Raw genomic sequence first — 15715 nt, 5'->3', positions numbered from 1 at the left:
TCTAGGCATCCGGAATGCGCTGGAATTTTCTCCTTGTGTGTGTGTGTGTGTGTGTGTGTGTGTGTGTGTGTTTGTTTGGGCACAGGCGATTGCGCGTACGCGCACGCATGCGTGCGCACACATCTGTGAGAATCATTATTCCACAAGTGGAGTCCACAGATGGAAAATGTGATTCGGGATGATGATGCCTCTTTGACTCAGCAGGGAGAGGAGAGAGCGAGAGCGAAAGGGATCCCAGTGGAAGTAGATGTTTTTGTATTCCATTAGACTGCTCTTCTTTTAGCACACGATCCTCTGCAGGCAGCGGGACAGTCAGTCCCAAAAAGACACACACGCAAAAAAGCATGACAACACACACATCAAGGCTCTCGTTTTTTTTTGCAAAGGATTTACGGTGTTGCCAGTTTTCTCGCTCTTAAATATTGGAAAACTTGTGCAGCCAATAACTGTGTGCGTGTGTTTGTGTGTGTGTGTGTGTGTGTGTGTGTGCGTGCGTGCGTTGTGTTTCAGCGAGCGAGAGCATGTTTTGATGTCTGTGTGCATCTCAACTTGGAGAGTGAAGAGTGTAAATGATGTGTCTGGGAAACCTGCAACGAGACGTCAACACACAGACAGAGCTCCTTCCATCCAGCTGGGTTTCTCGCTGGGAGATATGCAGCCTCGTTTAGCTGCCAGACAGACGAGTAATATATGGCCCTTGCTCCTGCCTCGCACACACGCGCACACACAAACACACACGCATGCAGACGCACGCTTTCAAACAAATACATAACCACATTAGAGCTTTCAGAAGCAACAGAGCCGTCCCCATGTTCTTCACCCACATTTCTCTCTCTTCCTCTCATATTTTTCCCCATTTTTTTTTTATTTTTATTTTTTTTACTTGGAGGGGATCCTACAGCAAATTTGCGAGGAAGCTGTGCTGGTGATCTTCGGTCTTGATTACAAGGTGACAAGGAAATAAGGAAAAGGAAAAGGAGACAGACATTCCATCACAGCCCCTGTGGAGCTTCAGCAGGGACAAACCTACCGGCAGTGATTTCTAATCGTGGACGAAGGCAGAACCCGCAAGGAGCAAGCAGGTATGCAAGGTTAATTCCCTCTTTATCCTCAGTTTTCTTTCTTTTTATCTCTTAAGCCAGCGGTCCTGCTTGTACTCTGTGGTAATTTAGCAGTATACTTGCTGTATTTCACAGTGGCTGCGTGTGTGATTTATGTGTGAACAGGAATGAGTCCCCTGAGAGGGTTCCCCTGGCTTTTGACATGCCTGTATGCAGCAGCGTTAGTGTGCGCAGGTACCACACGTGCATTCGCTCATGCGCACAAGGAACTCGCATAGCATACATTCACATACGCACCAATGCAAATTGCCCACACCCCCTTTGCCTCTATATCTTTTGACGCGGATCTAAAAAAAAAAAAAAAAAAAAAAATGAAGCATAGGCGACACATACCTGTGCCTCTTCTGCAGGTGTGGGTGGGGCAAAGGTCAGCAATGTTTCAGCGGAGGTTTGCCACCACCCGTGCGATGAGCTGATGGACTTGATCACCGAGATCCACGGCCTGCGGATTGTAACCACCAACTTGCTCGAAGACCTGGAGAGAGTAGTAAGACCCGCAAATGCATGCATGCACATTTATATTAATATCCAGTATTAAGTTGGGGAAAATATATTGTTAAAAAAAAAAAAAAAAGTCTGATTAACTTCTAAAAAAAAAATGTGGAAAGATAGATAATTTATTTTTCGGCACACCATACATTTCTGCACACATACATTACAGAAAATATACAGCAGCTAAACGGAACCGATAGGAACCGAAATTGTAGACAGAAACCAAAACTTATATGACGCGTACCCCTTTTCATCTTTCTTTTCATCTCACAACAAAAACGTCAGAAACAAAGAAAAGTTAACAGATGAATCATCACCAGTATAACAGAAGAAAACAAATGTGACACCGGGCAAAGTTTTTACATGGATCAAATACATGATTACAATAATTACAATAACATCCCGAGATGACAGTTATGTTTTTCGACAAAAGAGGGCATGCATTGATGTCACGGCCGCCTGGGGTTACGCACCCCTGAGTGGGCATCAGTCAGACATCAGTAAATACAGCGAGACAGGGAAAATGTGAATTATTAGCAAAATAAAGAACTATTTGACTCGACAATGATGCATACGAACCAGTATGGCTTTGGAAAAGTGGACTAGCCTCAGTTTCAGTTAGTTTAAGGTGACTCCATTATGATAAATGTAGCTAAATAAAAGATGCTAACGCTAGAAGTACATACTGAGAAGTACCGTTAGCCATTTAATACTATAGCATCAACTAAGTTAGCTAACTAAGCTTTTACTGAGAGCTAACGTTAGCCACATAATGCTGTAGCGTCTGAAAAGGATGACGAGGAGTAACTATGCCAAAATAACAACATCCACAAACTTAACCTGACAGCCCTCCAGAACGTAACTTTAAGGTAACTTAAGCTATGACTTCATCAAAATAAATAAATACAGCATAAATTAATATTACCTGGCACAAAATGTGAGCCACAACACCAGGTTTTTGTGCCTGGATTCCAGTTGTTTCTTCACAATGTAGCGATCCATCTACTTCTCTTTTCTTTGGCAGATATCCGTGAAAATATTTCTGACTGATATTCAAAGCTGTTGGTACAGTCAGTCGCTCAACAGCTCTTCACTTTTAATTAATTTTACAGTTTAGCCGGCATTAAAGCCTATGATTCTAACTTATGCTGCTAACATCCATGTTCAACTGTCACTTTTTGCCACCACTCAGTAGCCGTAACCATGGTTACTTCGCTGACTGTGACGTCACATGCATACCCTGTATTATTGTCTATAAAAGTGATTTATATTTATTAATTTATTAAGTTTAAACATTTTTTTTAAAAAAAGAGAGAGACAGAAGTACTTGATTTTAACTCATCACTGAGGCTGTTCCACAAGTTTACTCCTCTAACTGTGATGCACCTACTTTGAAAACTAGTCTTATAATTTTAAACATATCAGTTCACCTAAGTTCATATCAGCTTACTCTGGGTGAGAACATTTTCTGAATGCAGCAGAGAAGTTGACTGTTTTGTGCCTTGAACATTATAAGAGCGGTTCCACCCGAAATACTTTCAGTTAATCACAAAATCCAAAACTGTAAGGCCAAAATTAAAAGTGGATAAGAGACACTTGGGGTGAATTCAAACAGACTAAGTGACCTTATTACCAAGCTGGGGGAGATAGATGAAAATCTGTTGCAAAAGTTGTATTAATCAAACCTAATCAGAACTGCAGAGAGTAAGTAATTAACAGCTACTGCATTGGGAAGTTGAATATTATATTCAGTTTTTATAGCAGCGATTTCAGACGGCCTCTTCCATGACTGTGTCGCAGTTGGCAAACCTAAAAATGCCACTGGTTGTCTTTAACTACATAAGCAGTCTGATCCTTTGACAGGGATTTCCAAGGCGCAAGGGGTTAAATGGCTTTAAGAATATGTAAAAACTGGCTTAATTTAAGAATTGTTTAAAAGCCTTGTAATACACTTTACATCATCTGTGACCCAGTTAAGTTTTCTGGGAAATTTTATGTGTCATAACCTGCAGAGAGTAGCTCTTCTTCCACTGAAAATGGCACAAAACAACCTTCTTCTGGCAGGAAGCAGTGCGGTTTGTGGTTAATGCTTCGGCCGTTTTGGGAGGAAAATAAAATAAGCAGACAGAAAACCATCTGTGTTCAAAAAGTTGGCGACCAACTGACTCGTCATAGCTATGGCCTAGGGCGGTCTAACAGGTCTCTGGGGTATAAGTGCAAATTGATTCTAATCTTGATGTAATCTATGGTTTGGAACATCACATGTGCGTTTCTGTGTTGCCAGACGAGAGAAAATGAAGAGATGCGGATATCTTTGGACGAGCTGAGCAACAGCGGCAGAAGAAGAGGCGGAAGCGGAGGCAGAGGCAGCGGTGGAGGTGGCAGTGGCAGCAGTGGTGGCAGCGGTGGTGGAGGTGGCAGTGGCAGCGGTGGCAGCGGTGGTGGAAGTGGCCGTGGCAGCAATGGAGGAGGCGGCAGTGGCAGTGGCAGTGGTGGAGGAGGCGGCAGTGGCAGTGGTGGCAGCGGTGGCAGCGGTGATGGAAGTGGCAGCGGTGGACGAGGTGGCAGTGGCAGTGGTGGCAGCGGTGATGGAAGTGGCAGTGGTGGACGAGGTGGCAGTGGCAGTGGTGGCAGCGGTGATGGAAGTGGCAGCGGTGGACGAGGTGGCAGTGGCAGTGGTGGCAGCGGTGATGGAAGTGGCAGCGGTGGTCGAGGTGGCAGTGACAGCAGTGGTGGTGGTGGAGGTGGAGGTGGCAGCGACGGTGGAGGTCGTGGTGGTGGCGGTGGCGGTGGCGGTGGTCCTGGTGGCAGTGGTCATGCCGGCGATGGTCCTGGTGGCACTGGTCGTGACGGCGGAGGTCCTGGTGCCAGTGATCATGGCGGCGATGGTCCTGGTGGCAGTGCTCATGGCGGCGATGGTCCTGGTGGCAGTGCTCATGGCGGCGATGGTCCTGGTGGCAGTGGTCATGGCAGCGATGGTCCTGGTGGCAGCTGGCGTTACGGCGGTGGTCCTGGTGGCAGTGGGCGTTACGGCGGTGGTCCTGGTGGCAGAGGTCATGGCGGTGGTGGTCGTGGCGGCAGCGGCAACGACATTGACATTGACTTTGACTTTGACTTTGACTTCGACAGAAATGGGGAGCTGTGGTGCATGCAGGATGGACGCGTGTACAAGCAAGGGGACGACTGGGATTTCGACAGCTGCACCTCCTGCGCTTGCCAGGTCTGTGCTGAACAAAGCCTCTCTAACTAGGACTGAAGATTTTAGTGGTGAGGTGTTTCCTGGCAGACCTTTGGCTGAACGGAAGATCTGTCATAGATAGACAGCAGAGCTTAACGCAACCTGTGTCTACTTGGTTAGACGGTAAATCTTTTACACTGTACAGTAAATATGTCCATCGTTTTCAGTAAATCTTTATTCTAAGTAGCTCTGAGGATTTTTTTTACAGATAACCACTCTGGACAGGAGTCTGCAAGGCTTTCAGAACTAAATTTTTTTTATTATTCTTACTTGAGTCTTGGCTTTACTTGTAAATGCATGAAAGCCATACAAGCAATTAGTTTTTAAATGCAAAACAAGGAAGCTATTAGCAGGAGTAGCAAGTTTAACATGCTACATGAGAGTGATAGCAACCTGCGCTTTCAAAATGTGTTTACCAGTCCAGATAATTTGCTTGTACCCAATGTGGTTTCGTTTATTTCCAGAGCCTCCATCAACATTTTATGCTTCCTTCATTCTTTTCCACGAGTCTGTTTCTCTTTAGAAAGCATCATTAGTTTAGTCAAGAACAGGTCGAGGGAGCAGCCAGACCTGACAGCTTAGAATTCCTTTGCAAGAACTGGCACTTAGCGAAACATCTGGATCGAATGAAATCTAAATATAGCAACACTGCTCTTCCTGTCTTCACCAGGATGGAAAGGTAGTGTGTCATCAGGTGTTGTGTCCCCCTGTGTCCTGCATCAATCCGTCCTTCATCGATGGAGAATGCTGCCCTGTGTGTCTAAGTGAGTGTGGATGTTCTGCAAAAGTGTGCAAGGATCAATCGATTCGATAAAGGTGTAACGACAACCATGTGTGTTTGTGTCGAATATATAAAGAGAACAAAGACGGCTGGTCCCCGTGGTCTGAGTGGACCCACTGCTCGGTGTCCTGTGGACGTGGAGGGCAGCAACGGGGCCGATCTTGCAACGGCATCGCAACGTCCTGCATCGGCCCATCGCTCCAGACCCGAAGCTGCACGATGACTAAGTGCATTCGCAAGGGTAGAGTGTATTTTTCCTCTTACTAGTGGTGTTTTTTTATGTGCTACTTAAAGGGCAATTTCCCTTGTGGATAAATAACTTCTGTCAAAGTCATTCTGCACATCTGATTGTTATAACTCAATGTATTTTTGTGACTGATTGAGCCAAGTCTAGTCCAAGGGACTGAGTTGAAACCTCTGTGAGTGTATGTTCTGAGGGTTGTTTGTGATGATGGTCCGTGTTTCGCCAGGATTTTTTACAGTATGTGCTTGCCTTATGTCTAGCGCGTGCTGATGGGAATTGGGGACTTTGGTCTCCCTGGTCCGCATGTACAACCACGTGCGGTGACGGCAGCATCACGCGGGTCCGTCTGTGCAACAACCCTCCGCCACAGAAGGGCGGTAAAGGGTGCGCCGGCAGCGCCAGGGAGACTCAACCTTGCAATAACACGCTCTGTCCGAGTGAGTAGGAGCTCGCAGCTGCACATTTAAATCTGCACCGCGACGCTTTACGGCTCATAGTTTTATTCTGTTTTTGTGTGTAGTTGCTGGAGGCTGGACGGCCTGGAGCGAATGGTCCGCCTGCTCGGAGTCATGTGGCGGAGGCCTTATCAGTCGTCAGCGAGAGTGCACGAACCCTGCTCCTCAGAACGGGGGGAGAATGTGCGTTGGAGATGCTGTCGACTATGAAGCATGTAACAAACAACCATGTCCTATAGGTAAACCTGTCCAAAATCCTAGGGCTGTATGCACATCTTAACTGTGCAAGGAGATATTATTCTATCCACGATCAGTGTATACTGGAGACATAAATAACACTGACCACCTTATGACAATGTTCTCCTGACAAATCTTTGGGCATTTGTGTGGATGTTACCTGGACATGTAGCACCCATCTAGACAATCATCCTACAGATTATTTTCAACAGAGGATTAAAAATAAATTTCCTATAGACTATAAACTATTAAAATATACATTTCTCTGAGAGCAATTTAGGTTTAAAATCATTTTAATTTGTTTTGTGGTTGGCAGTAAAACGAATGATTGCCTTTGTATTCTCATTTGTTATGTGTTTCAGACATGTGCTTGCTCTCAAATCCGTGTTTTCCTGGGGTGGAATGCACATCACACAGTGATGGATCGTGGGAATGTGGACGCTGTCCGTTGGGTTTAGAGGGCAACGGCACTCATTGTGAAGATCTGAACGAGGTAATGAGGGCACGCCTGGGACCAGACTACGTGAAATCTAATATAATGCTCTAATGTTACTGCTGTGGGGCCCTAAAAACGTTTTTTTTTGTACCATATACTGTATATCAGATATTTGGTCCAGATATTAGGGTTCTCCGCACTTTCTGTATTAATTTATCAGTAACTGCACACATTCTGTGGAACTATCTGGCTCCTAATGTGAATGACATTTTAGACAGGTTCAGTTTATCAATCACAGATCATTGTGTAGTTTACAGTTGAAGGCAGCATGATCCTCGAACAAAGTTCACCACAAGTACACATTTTCTGTGGTCTGATCCTGGCAAAGAGATCCTACGGTGCACAATGCTTGTACCTGTTTTCAAAAGTTTGTATTTTAAGTGCTGAACATGAACCCCTCACGCTCCATCTCTTCAGTGTGAAGTGGAGGAAGTGTGTGTCACAGAGTGCGTAAACACAGACCCTGGATTCTACTGTCTTCCCTGTCCTCCTCGCTATAAAGGCACCCAGCCTTACGGCCTCGGACTGCAGGCAGCCCTGACAAACAGGCAGGCATGTGGTTTTCCTCTTTGAATTGACATTTTTATAGCTATGTTGTCTTTTCTTCTAACCACAGCTATGAACCAGAGAAATCTCTGGATTTTCAAAGAGCTGTTCTGGTTGTAGGTTTGTGAACCGTATAATCCTTGCAAAGACAACACACACACCTGCCACAAGTATGCCGAGTGCATTTACCTCGGCCTGGCGTCTGAGGCCTTGTTCAAGTGCATGTGTGCTGTCGGGTTTGCTGGCGATGGCTTCCTGTGTGCTGATGACTCCGATCTGGACGGCTGGCCCAACTACAAATTAACCTGCAAGAAGAATGCAACCTATCACTGTCAAAAGGTAACAGACATTTCTTTACTGACTCGTCATATCTATATATTTATCAGAAGGTGGCAAATGTCCGTTCTGTGTTCTGGTTGGACTGAATTCAGTTAAACTGTGATATGACTGGCTGCAGGACAATTGCCCCTTGGTGCCAAATTCTGGACAGGAAGACTTCGACAAGGACGGACTAGGAGACGCCTGCGACCCCGATGATGACAATGATGAAATTATAGATGAGAGGGTGAGACTGAGTAATTCTGAGGCGACTATCATTGACAACAGGTGTATACTCACATCCTCCGTTCGCCTGAATGTGTTTGTCTGGCACAGGACAACTGCCCGCTGGTGTACAACCCTCGGCAGTTTGACTCTGACAGGGACGGGATTGGAGACCGCTGTGACAACTGCCCTTTTGATAGCAACCCCCTGCAGACAGACACCGATGACAATGGAGAGGGAGACGCCTGCAGCATCGACATGGACGGAGATGGTGGGAGCTGCTCTCTGTACCAGGCCTGAAACATGCAGTTAACTTGTTAATCAAATATTTCAGTCCAATTCAAATAAGACATTAAACTGATGATGTGGAAAGAGCCCAACAAGGAGGGGAGAAAACTCTAACTGAGGGAGAAACACAGTTCTTTTTGCATTTGACAGAATGTGAATTGAGTGTCAGTGTTACGATATGTCAAAATTCGGGTTTGGACTTAAGAGACTTTAAAATTTTGAGGCCAAACAACTGGTAAACAGGTTTTGAGAGGTATAACAAGCTGACACCAGCATGTGCATACTGGATATCTCCATAATTCAGTGTTAACAGTGTGGTGGATTATCAGCAAGATATTTTGCCTAGTTAATGTTTTAGTGTTTATAATCCCACAACCATAACAGCCAGGTTTCCATTAAGGGTTAACATGGGGACATCTCTGGTCTGTGCTCTGGCGAAATCCATTTTTTTCAAGTACTAATGAAAAAGGGAGTTCACCAGGTCAACACAAAACGGATGTTACACTGATTACTTGGAAAATAAAGCTGATTTAGAGCATTTACGAATTAAATTGCAGTGGGCCTATGACAGATCCCTGAGGGACACCATTTTAGCGATCTATAAGACCTGTTTTGAAACCATCTTCAACAACAGTTTTTCAATTCAATTCAATTCACTTTATTTGCACCCACAGGGGAATTGAAAAGGGCGTGACAGCAGCTTAAAGGACATACAAAACAGAACAGGCCACACAACTGCACATTCAGATCAAAAAAGACAACACATGACAGTAATTTAAGAACACAGAACAGTAATTTAAAACATTAAAAGTGAATTTAACAGGGAAGTCTGCGTCCTGAGGGAAACCACACAAACTCATGACACAGACTGTTAAAATGGAGCCAGGGCCAATTAGGAGTGTAATAAAGTGTGGGTAATTGGCTGATCTACTTGTTGTTTCTATCTTTTGTTTTAGAGGTTCTGAATGAACGCGACAACTGTCCTTTAGTCTACAACACCGATCAGAGGGACACAGACATGGATGGTGTTGGTGACCAGTGTGACAACTGTCCCCTTCTACACAACCCCCTGCAGGTCCCTGGGAATGCGCACAAAAGCTCAAACGCACACAGTATCTAATTCCATGCAAAATGTTAAAAATAAAATATGTGTAAACATTCGCTATATTGCACGTGTTTTCAGATGGACTCCGACAGCGACCTGGTGGGGGACATGTGTGACGACAACGAGGACATCGACGAGGACGGCCACCAAAACTCTCTAGACAACTGTCCCTACATCCCTAATAGCAACCAGGCCGACCATGACGATGACGGAAAAGGAGATGCATGCGACCATGACGATGACAATGACGGTATCCCTGACGACCGGGACAACTGCAGACTGGTGCCCAACAGCGACCAGCTGGACTCTGATGGTCAGTGTTGTTACGGCTGAGGAAATCTCTGACACGACAATACAGATAAGCACAAATGATGATTAGTTTGCCGTCACGCACAGAACACATAAGTAGAATTTACGCTAAATGGATTTTGCAGTGATGCAATAAAATCTTGCGCCCATCAGTCCAGTATGTTTCCTGTAGTTTGGGTCATATTAATGTTGGACATCAACAGTTTATGTGTCCCTGTGGTGAGATTTATCATACTTAAAAGATTCTTTAATCTATCCACCATCATACAGCACACATTATCTTGTCCAGTCCCCTTGGCACAAAATAATCCGCAAAGTCGAGTTACACTTTGCTCTCTTTATCCTTCCTGCTCTTACAGGTGATGGCAGTGGGGATGCATGCTTTGATGACTTTGACAACGACAGTATTCCAGATGCGCTGGATCCCTGTCCACTAAACCAGGATATCGGGTCAACAGACTTCAGGAAGTTTCAGGTTGTTTTGTTGGACCCTAAAGGCACCACACAGTCTGACCCTCTCTGGGTGATCCGGAGTCAGGGTAGAGAACTGCTACAGGCTGCAAACTCAGACCCTGGGATCGCCTTAGGTAACATTAACTATAGAAAAAAAACAAAAACATAATGAACTTGGTTAGTGCGAAAACTAAACTTTCTGAATGAACAGGATATGACAAGTTCAACGCAGTGGACTTCAGCGTGACGTTTTATGTGAATACCAACCGAGATGACGACTATGCGGGCATTGTGTTCGGCTATCAGTCCAGCCGACGCTTCTATGTGGTCATGTGGAAACAGGTCAGCCAGAAATTCCAAATAATAACTCCTTTGAACTGTAGCAGAAATGTCATTGAAACACTTTAAAACCTTGAATTTACTATTTCACATAGTGTGTATTCAGCTATTTCCCCTCCACATTCCTTAATGTTTTAACTAGTAAAGGAGGTATCAGTCGGTAAAAGACTTTCTGTGTCCTGTGACAGTCCTTGACCATCTCTGCGTACATCGTGTACATTCATTCACACTCAGGTGTCTCAAGCCTACTGGGAGAAGAAGCCATCCAAAGCTTTTGGCACCGCTGGAGTCTCCATCAAACTGGTCAACTCCAGCACAGGACCAGGGGAGTATCTCCGCAATGCTCTGTGGCACACTGGAAACACCAGACACCAGGCACGGATAAGTCACCTCCGCCTCTTTTCATACTGCTTGCAGTAACCTGAATGACAGGATCTTAAAACGACCTTTGTAAATGTGGAACAGTGAAGCTGAGACGCTGAAATCCTGTCCACCTTGCCATGCGTCTGCGTCTGTCTGTTTCAGGTCAGAACATTGTGGCATGACCCCAACAAAATTGGCTGGAAGGACTACACAGCGTACCGCATGCACCTCATCCATCGACCCAAGACCGGATTCATCAGGTACAAATATAACTCCATGTTCACTCCATGTTCAGTGTAATTAACTCAGTGGATGATCTAAGACTGATCAGATTTATTGATTCTTAAATAGGACCAAACCATCTGTCCGGCATGTGGGAGGAATTTAGTGTTTTCCTTAGAAAAGCAGTCTTTATTGTAATTACTTCTATTGGTAAGAGCGATCACAACTTAGAGTTAACAGTCACAGTATACGCGTTGAGTAAAGCATTTGTGGCTTGGCGGTTTTTCCTTTTTGAAGCCCAACTTATTATTTTCCTGATTCATGTGAAGTTGTCATAAACCACACCGGGATTATGATCAGAGAAACCGCTAGGAATGAGAATAAAAAAGATTGGTGGGTTTCCCCAGGGAGCTGCAGCTAGTGGAACCAGCAACTCTGCATTAGCAGTAACTTTTAATTTACAGTCAATGCTATTCATTATATTGGCTTAGTTTAAAAGGACCACAGCGTGGCTGTAACCCATAACAAATAAATCGGCATTTATGTTTCGTATTTTTTTTTTTAATACTCTACTTAAAAAAAGGGGTTTCCTTCTTGTCTTTCTGTCTGTTTTTGTGCTGCTCTAAATGATAAATAATAAATGATGAATGATAAATAAAACAAAAATATCAAATAATTTCATTTAAAAATGTAATAATTTAATTTAATTTAATTTAATTTAATTTAATTTAATTTAAAACAACAAACCTTCACGTAAAAGCAATGTTTGATATAGTGTACGCCCTAATATCTATTCATCGATCTAAAAAAGGTTATATGATGCCCTGTAGTAGAAATAGCATTGGGACCAAATCCAAATGGGCTAAAACATACAAGATTGTGCAGCCTATAGGTTTTAGTAGAGAAACAATCTGCAGAATAACTTCTTAAATCTTCCAGTGCTGGCCCCTGGTGCTCTTCACCTCGAGGACATCATCCATCTCCAAGGGTTATTTTATGATAACAGCGTAATTCACTTTCTCTGTTGTACCCAGTCCTCCACAACCTGCCACATCGACTTTGGCTTACTTGTACTTCTCGCTAATGGCCTTAAAAAAATAAAACAACAACCCGGGGCTGTGCGTTCTCTGTGTTGCTCGTGTGCAGTTGGAGAGAACAACATCAGTAGCGTACAGAGGTTTCTTAACCTGAAAACAAAACTGCTTTGGGCCATTACCGGTTATTCCACTCAATGGCCGTGTTGCATTCTGGGTTCTGAATGGCAGTACTGCAGGATGACTGTACGACTAGTGAATGCGGGAATGAAAAGAAGCTCCTTCGCTTTGATCGTGAAGGACGTGTATTGACATCTTGGATAGTCGCTCTAAAGGTTTATTGCAACAGCTTTTAATATATCTCCATTTGACGTCATGTGTCTTCCAGGAATACACAGCAAAATATGAGCCACAAAGGAAAATATAATCAAGAGACCTGACCTAGAAACACAGTGTGTGTCTGTTATTCAGCTGTGTCCAAAACTGCTGCAGCACACATGCAAACTTCCAAAAGAAGGGTCAGCTTTGAAATCCTTTGAAATGATATCGTGTTTCCATTGTTAGGGTGGTGGTGCATGAGGGCAGGGAGATCTTGGCGGACTCTGGGGCCGTGTACGACCACACCCTGGCTGGAGGTCGACTGGGACTATTTGTCTTCTCTCAGGAACACGTTCTATTCTCGGACCTCAGATATGAGTGCAGAGGTAAGATATCCAGCCAAAATATTTAGCGTCTACCAGTGGTGGAAAATGTACTTAACTTCCTGAGACCTAAGCATTTGTTAGGAGTGCATCTTAATTTTTTTAAGATAAGATTAAAATGGTATTTGGGATGAGTATGAAGCATAAAAAAAAACAAAAAACAAGCATCATCTTTGAACTGGAAGTATGTTTTGAAAAACAATTGGTGAACACAGGGATTATATCACTGTAAATGACAATTTAAGTCACCAATGCGAACCAAAATATAAAATTGTTTATTTTCATGCATAAGCAGAATTGAAATGACGAAATCCCAATGTCCTCAAATGAGTACTTGTGAATTTGTTAAATTTGCATGTCATAACAAGCTAGAAAAGTTAATAAGAATAAAAGTGTCTCCTTACGAGGACAACAGGTCTAAAAGAAGCAGAATAAGCTGCGACAAACCTAAAAACCTAATGTCCCCATATGAGGACGCCAGGTCTCAGGAGGATAAAGTTGTCATAATGCATTAAAAATGGCTATTGTGAATAGGATATTAGCATATTTGACATATTTTATTTGACATATTTTTGTCTCTTATACCTGAAGCGAAGCTAATTTTTAAGTGCCCATTAAAAGACAAGCAGAGGAAACTAGTCCTGCACATTTATGTTTTATTTCCTGCGAAGAATAGAGAGAGAGAGGCTGACCCCCTCCCAAAACTCTCTGATTGGTCAATACTCAAATTCTAGGAAAGTGTGTATTTGGATTCAAATTTAGCACACACACTTAGTGCAGGATGAGTCACTAACATCTTGTTTTTTTTTACTAAGATTAGGAAATACCTACAGACCAACTTCATTCTGTCATTGCTGTGCTAGATACTGAAGCACAGATGACATTCAGGACAAGACATGTAATAAAAGCTTGAAAGTCGATTTCATTTCACTTTTATTATTTCTTGGGTGCCACTAAGGTTATTTAATGTAGCGGTTCCCTGTCAGAGGGTCAGGCCTTTCAGAGGTTACAAGATAATTTTAAGGGGGGTTGTAACAATCTTTTTTATATATATACTTTTCTCAGCTGTTGGATAAATGTCTCTTTGAACCTAAATAGTAATTTGAAAAATATCTAAGATATTTAAAGTGAATATCGCTCCTTGGTGACACCAGTTAATGACTCATAGACATCATTCACTCTCAGATATCTGCAATATTAATTTTTTTTTTAAATGAAACTACACAGCAGAAAGGAAAAGCAAGCGATAAGTGACAATTAAAGTATAACATCCTCTCAGAAATAACAATATGAAGAAGGTAAAACCAAAGCAACAGTAGATTAAATTTCTTTCCACTGCTCCTACTGATCATTGTGACTCTGTTCTCAAGTGCCCCTCTCATTAAAGTGTGTCTCTAATGTCTGTGATCTGTTTTTTTGTTTCCTTGTTTTATTCTCAGATAACTGAATTATTTTCTCGGGATATCCAGGAAACTTCACAACGACTCTCCAGAGATCCAGATTAACTTCAGAAAAGCTTAATATACCAGAACCAGAGAGAGGGAGGATGCACCAGACTCATGCCTTTATCCAGCCAAGACTATCAATTAGTGACCATCATCTATCTATCAGCTTCCTATGCAACAGTATTGATTTCCGGCCGTCTCATTCGCTGTATATTACTGCTCTAACAGCCTCTCTGATGACAGTAACTTCTCATTGCTTTTCATTTGCACTCATCTAATGGTTGTAAATAATTATTTATTGCCAGATGCCAGATATGAAAGGGGGGGAGATATGAGGATAAATTAAAGATGGGATAAGCAGAGCTCGTGCCTGATGGTAACTTATCAATAAAACTCTTTGTCAGAATCAGTGGCTTTTCTCCTGCTCCTTTTCTGATGGCGAGTACGCTGATGATTGTGGAAAAACGTGGACTCCAGCGCCTTCTACTGGCGAAAGTAATTACTGCAGACGTTGATTCATCCATTACAAACTGTAGTGACGCCTTCAAACTATGACTTAATAAACGTAAAAAAAAAGAAAAGAAAAGAAATTTATCCTCATGCTGAAAGGTCCCGTTCATTTTACATATACCACTGTTAAGTTCAATTTAGTGTATGTTGTTTGATAAATAAAGTTGTTAGTCCTTCAGTAGGTCTTGAAAGAAAATGAAAGCTCTCTGGTAGAGTTCAGTTAACACGATTTAAAATGAGAATTAAATCAGATGTTATTAAACAATGATATGGGATTGAAATAAATCGTAGAGACCTTAAACAGACCTTGGAAACTTTTTTTTTTTTTTTGAGGAACAGCAATAATGTTATTGGGTCAACTTGAATCTGGGCATGTTTAATTACCTAAAAAGTTCCAGAAGAAAAAAAGAAATCCCAATAAATATTGTTTGTATCTCATTATTAACTCCATTAGTAAACATTTCAATCTACATTTAGTGCAGTGGTGTTCCTTACCTCTCACAGATCAGGGCTCAACGAGGATTCATTCATTCGTTTTTCATAAAAAATAAATAAATAAAAGTACATATAAAATACAATAGTTTTATTTAATACTTTTACTTATATTTTTCAAAATTGTTTCATAAAATAAATTGTAGTTAGAGCAAATTATTATTATTTATTTTATTTATTTTTTTATTTTTTTGAGTTCTGACTTTTTTCCTCAGAATTCTGAGATTAACATCAGAACTCAAAAACAAATAATTTCAGTGGCCCTAATCCTCTTCCGTAGGCTACATAACGAAAAAACTCT

General features: G+C 42.5%; 1 protein-coding gene across 2 annotated transcripts; it reads left to right on the top strand.

The window, feature by feature from the left end:
• The first annotated feature begins 456 nt into the window (after positions 1–456).
• LOC125022322 (thrombospondin-2-like) lies at positions 457–14965 on the top strand. Of its 2 annotated transcripts, XM_047608876.1 has the most exons (21): positions 460–1082; positions 1227–1295; positions 1472–1608; positions 3898–4833; positions 5522–5615; positions 5709–5873; positions 6137–6313; positions 6397–6570; positions 6931–7061; positions 7482–7616; positions 7731–7949; positions 8068–8175; positions 8265–8424; positions 9398–9516; positions 9625–9859; positions 10215–10442; positions 10520–10650; positions 10882–11022; positions 11173–11270; positions 12831–12970; positions 14407–14965. In XM_047608876.1, exons 2-21 carry the CDS (start codon positions 1229–1231, stop codon positions 14412–14414), a joined length of 3603 nt encoding a protein of 1200 aa, XP_047464832.1. In that variant the 5' UTR covers positions 460–1082; positions 1227–1228; the 3' UTR covers positions 14415–14965. The 2 variants fall into 2 exon arrangements, with proteins under 2 accessions (XP_047464831.1, XP_047464832.1); XM_047608875.1 differs by lacking the exon at positions 14407–14965 and having other exon boundaries at positions 457–1082; positions 12831–12996.
• The last annotated feature ends 750 nt before the right edge of the window (positions 14966–15715 follow it).

The sequence above is a fragment of the Mugil cephalus genome, chromosome 16 (assembly GCF_022458985.1).
Source record: "Mugil cephalus isolate CIBA_MC_2020 chromosome 16, CIBA_Mcephalus_1.1, whole genome shotgun sequence".
NCBI lineage: Eukaryota > Metazoa > Chordata > Actinopteri > Mugiliformes > Mugilidae > Mugil > Mugil cephalus.
This window is presented reverse-complemented; position numbering and strand designations above follow the sequence as displayed.

Coding starts and splice junctions, on each gene's coding strand:
- LOC125022322 (XM_047608875.1), top strand. CDS start 1,229: ATGAGTCCCCTGAGAGGGTTCCCCTGGCTTTTGACATGCCTGTATGCA. Junction 1,609..3,897: donor TCGAAGACCTGGAGAGAGTA/GTAAGACCCGCA, acceptor CTGTGTTGCCAG/ACGAGAGAAAATGAAGAGAT. Junction 11,271..12,830: donor CCCAAGACCGGATTCATCAG/GTACAAATATAA, acceptor TTCCATTGTTAG/GGTGGTGGTGCATGAGGGCA.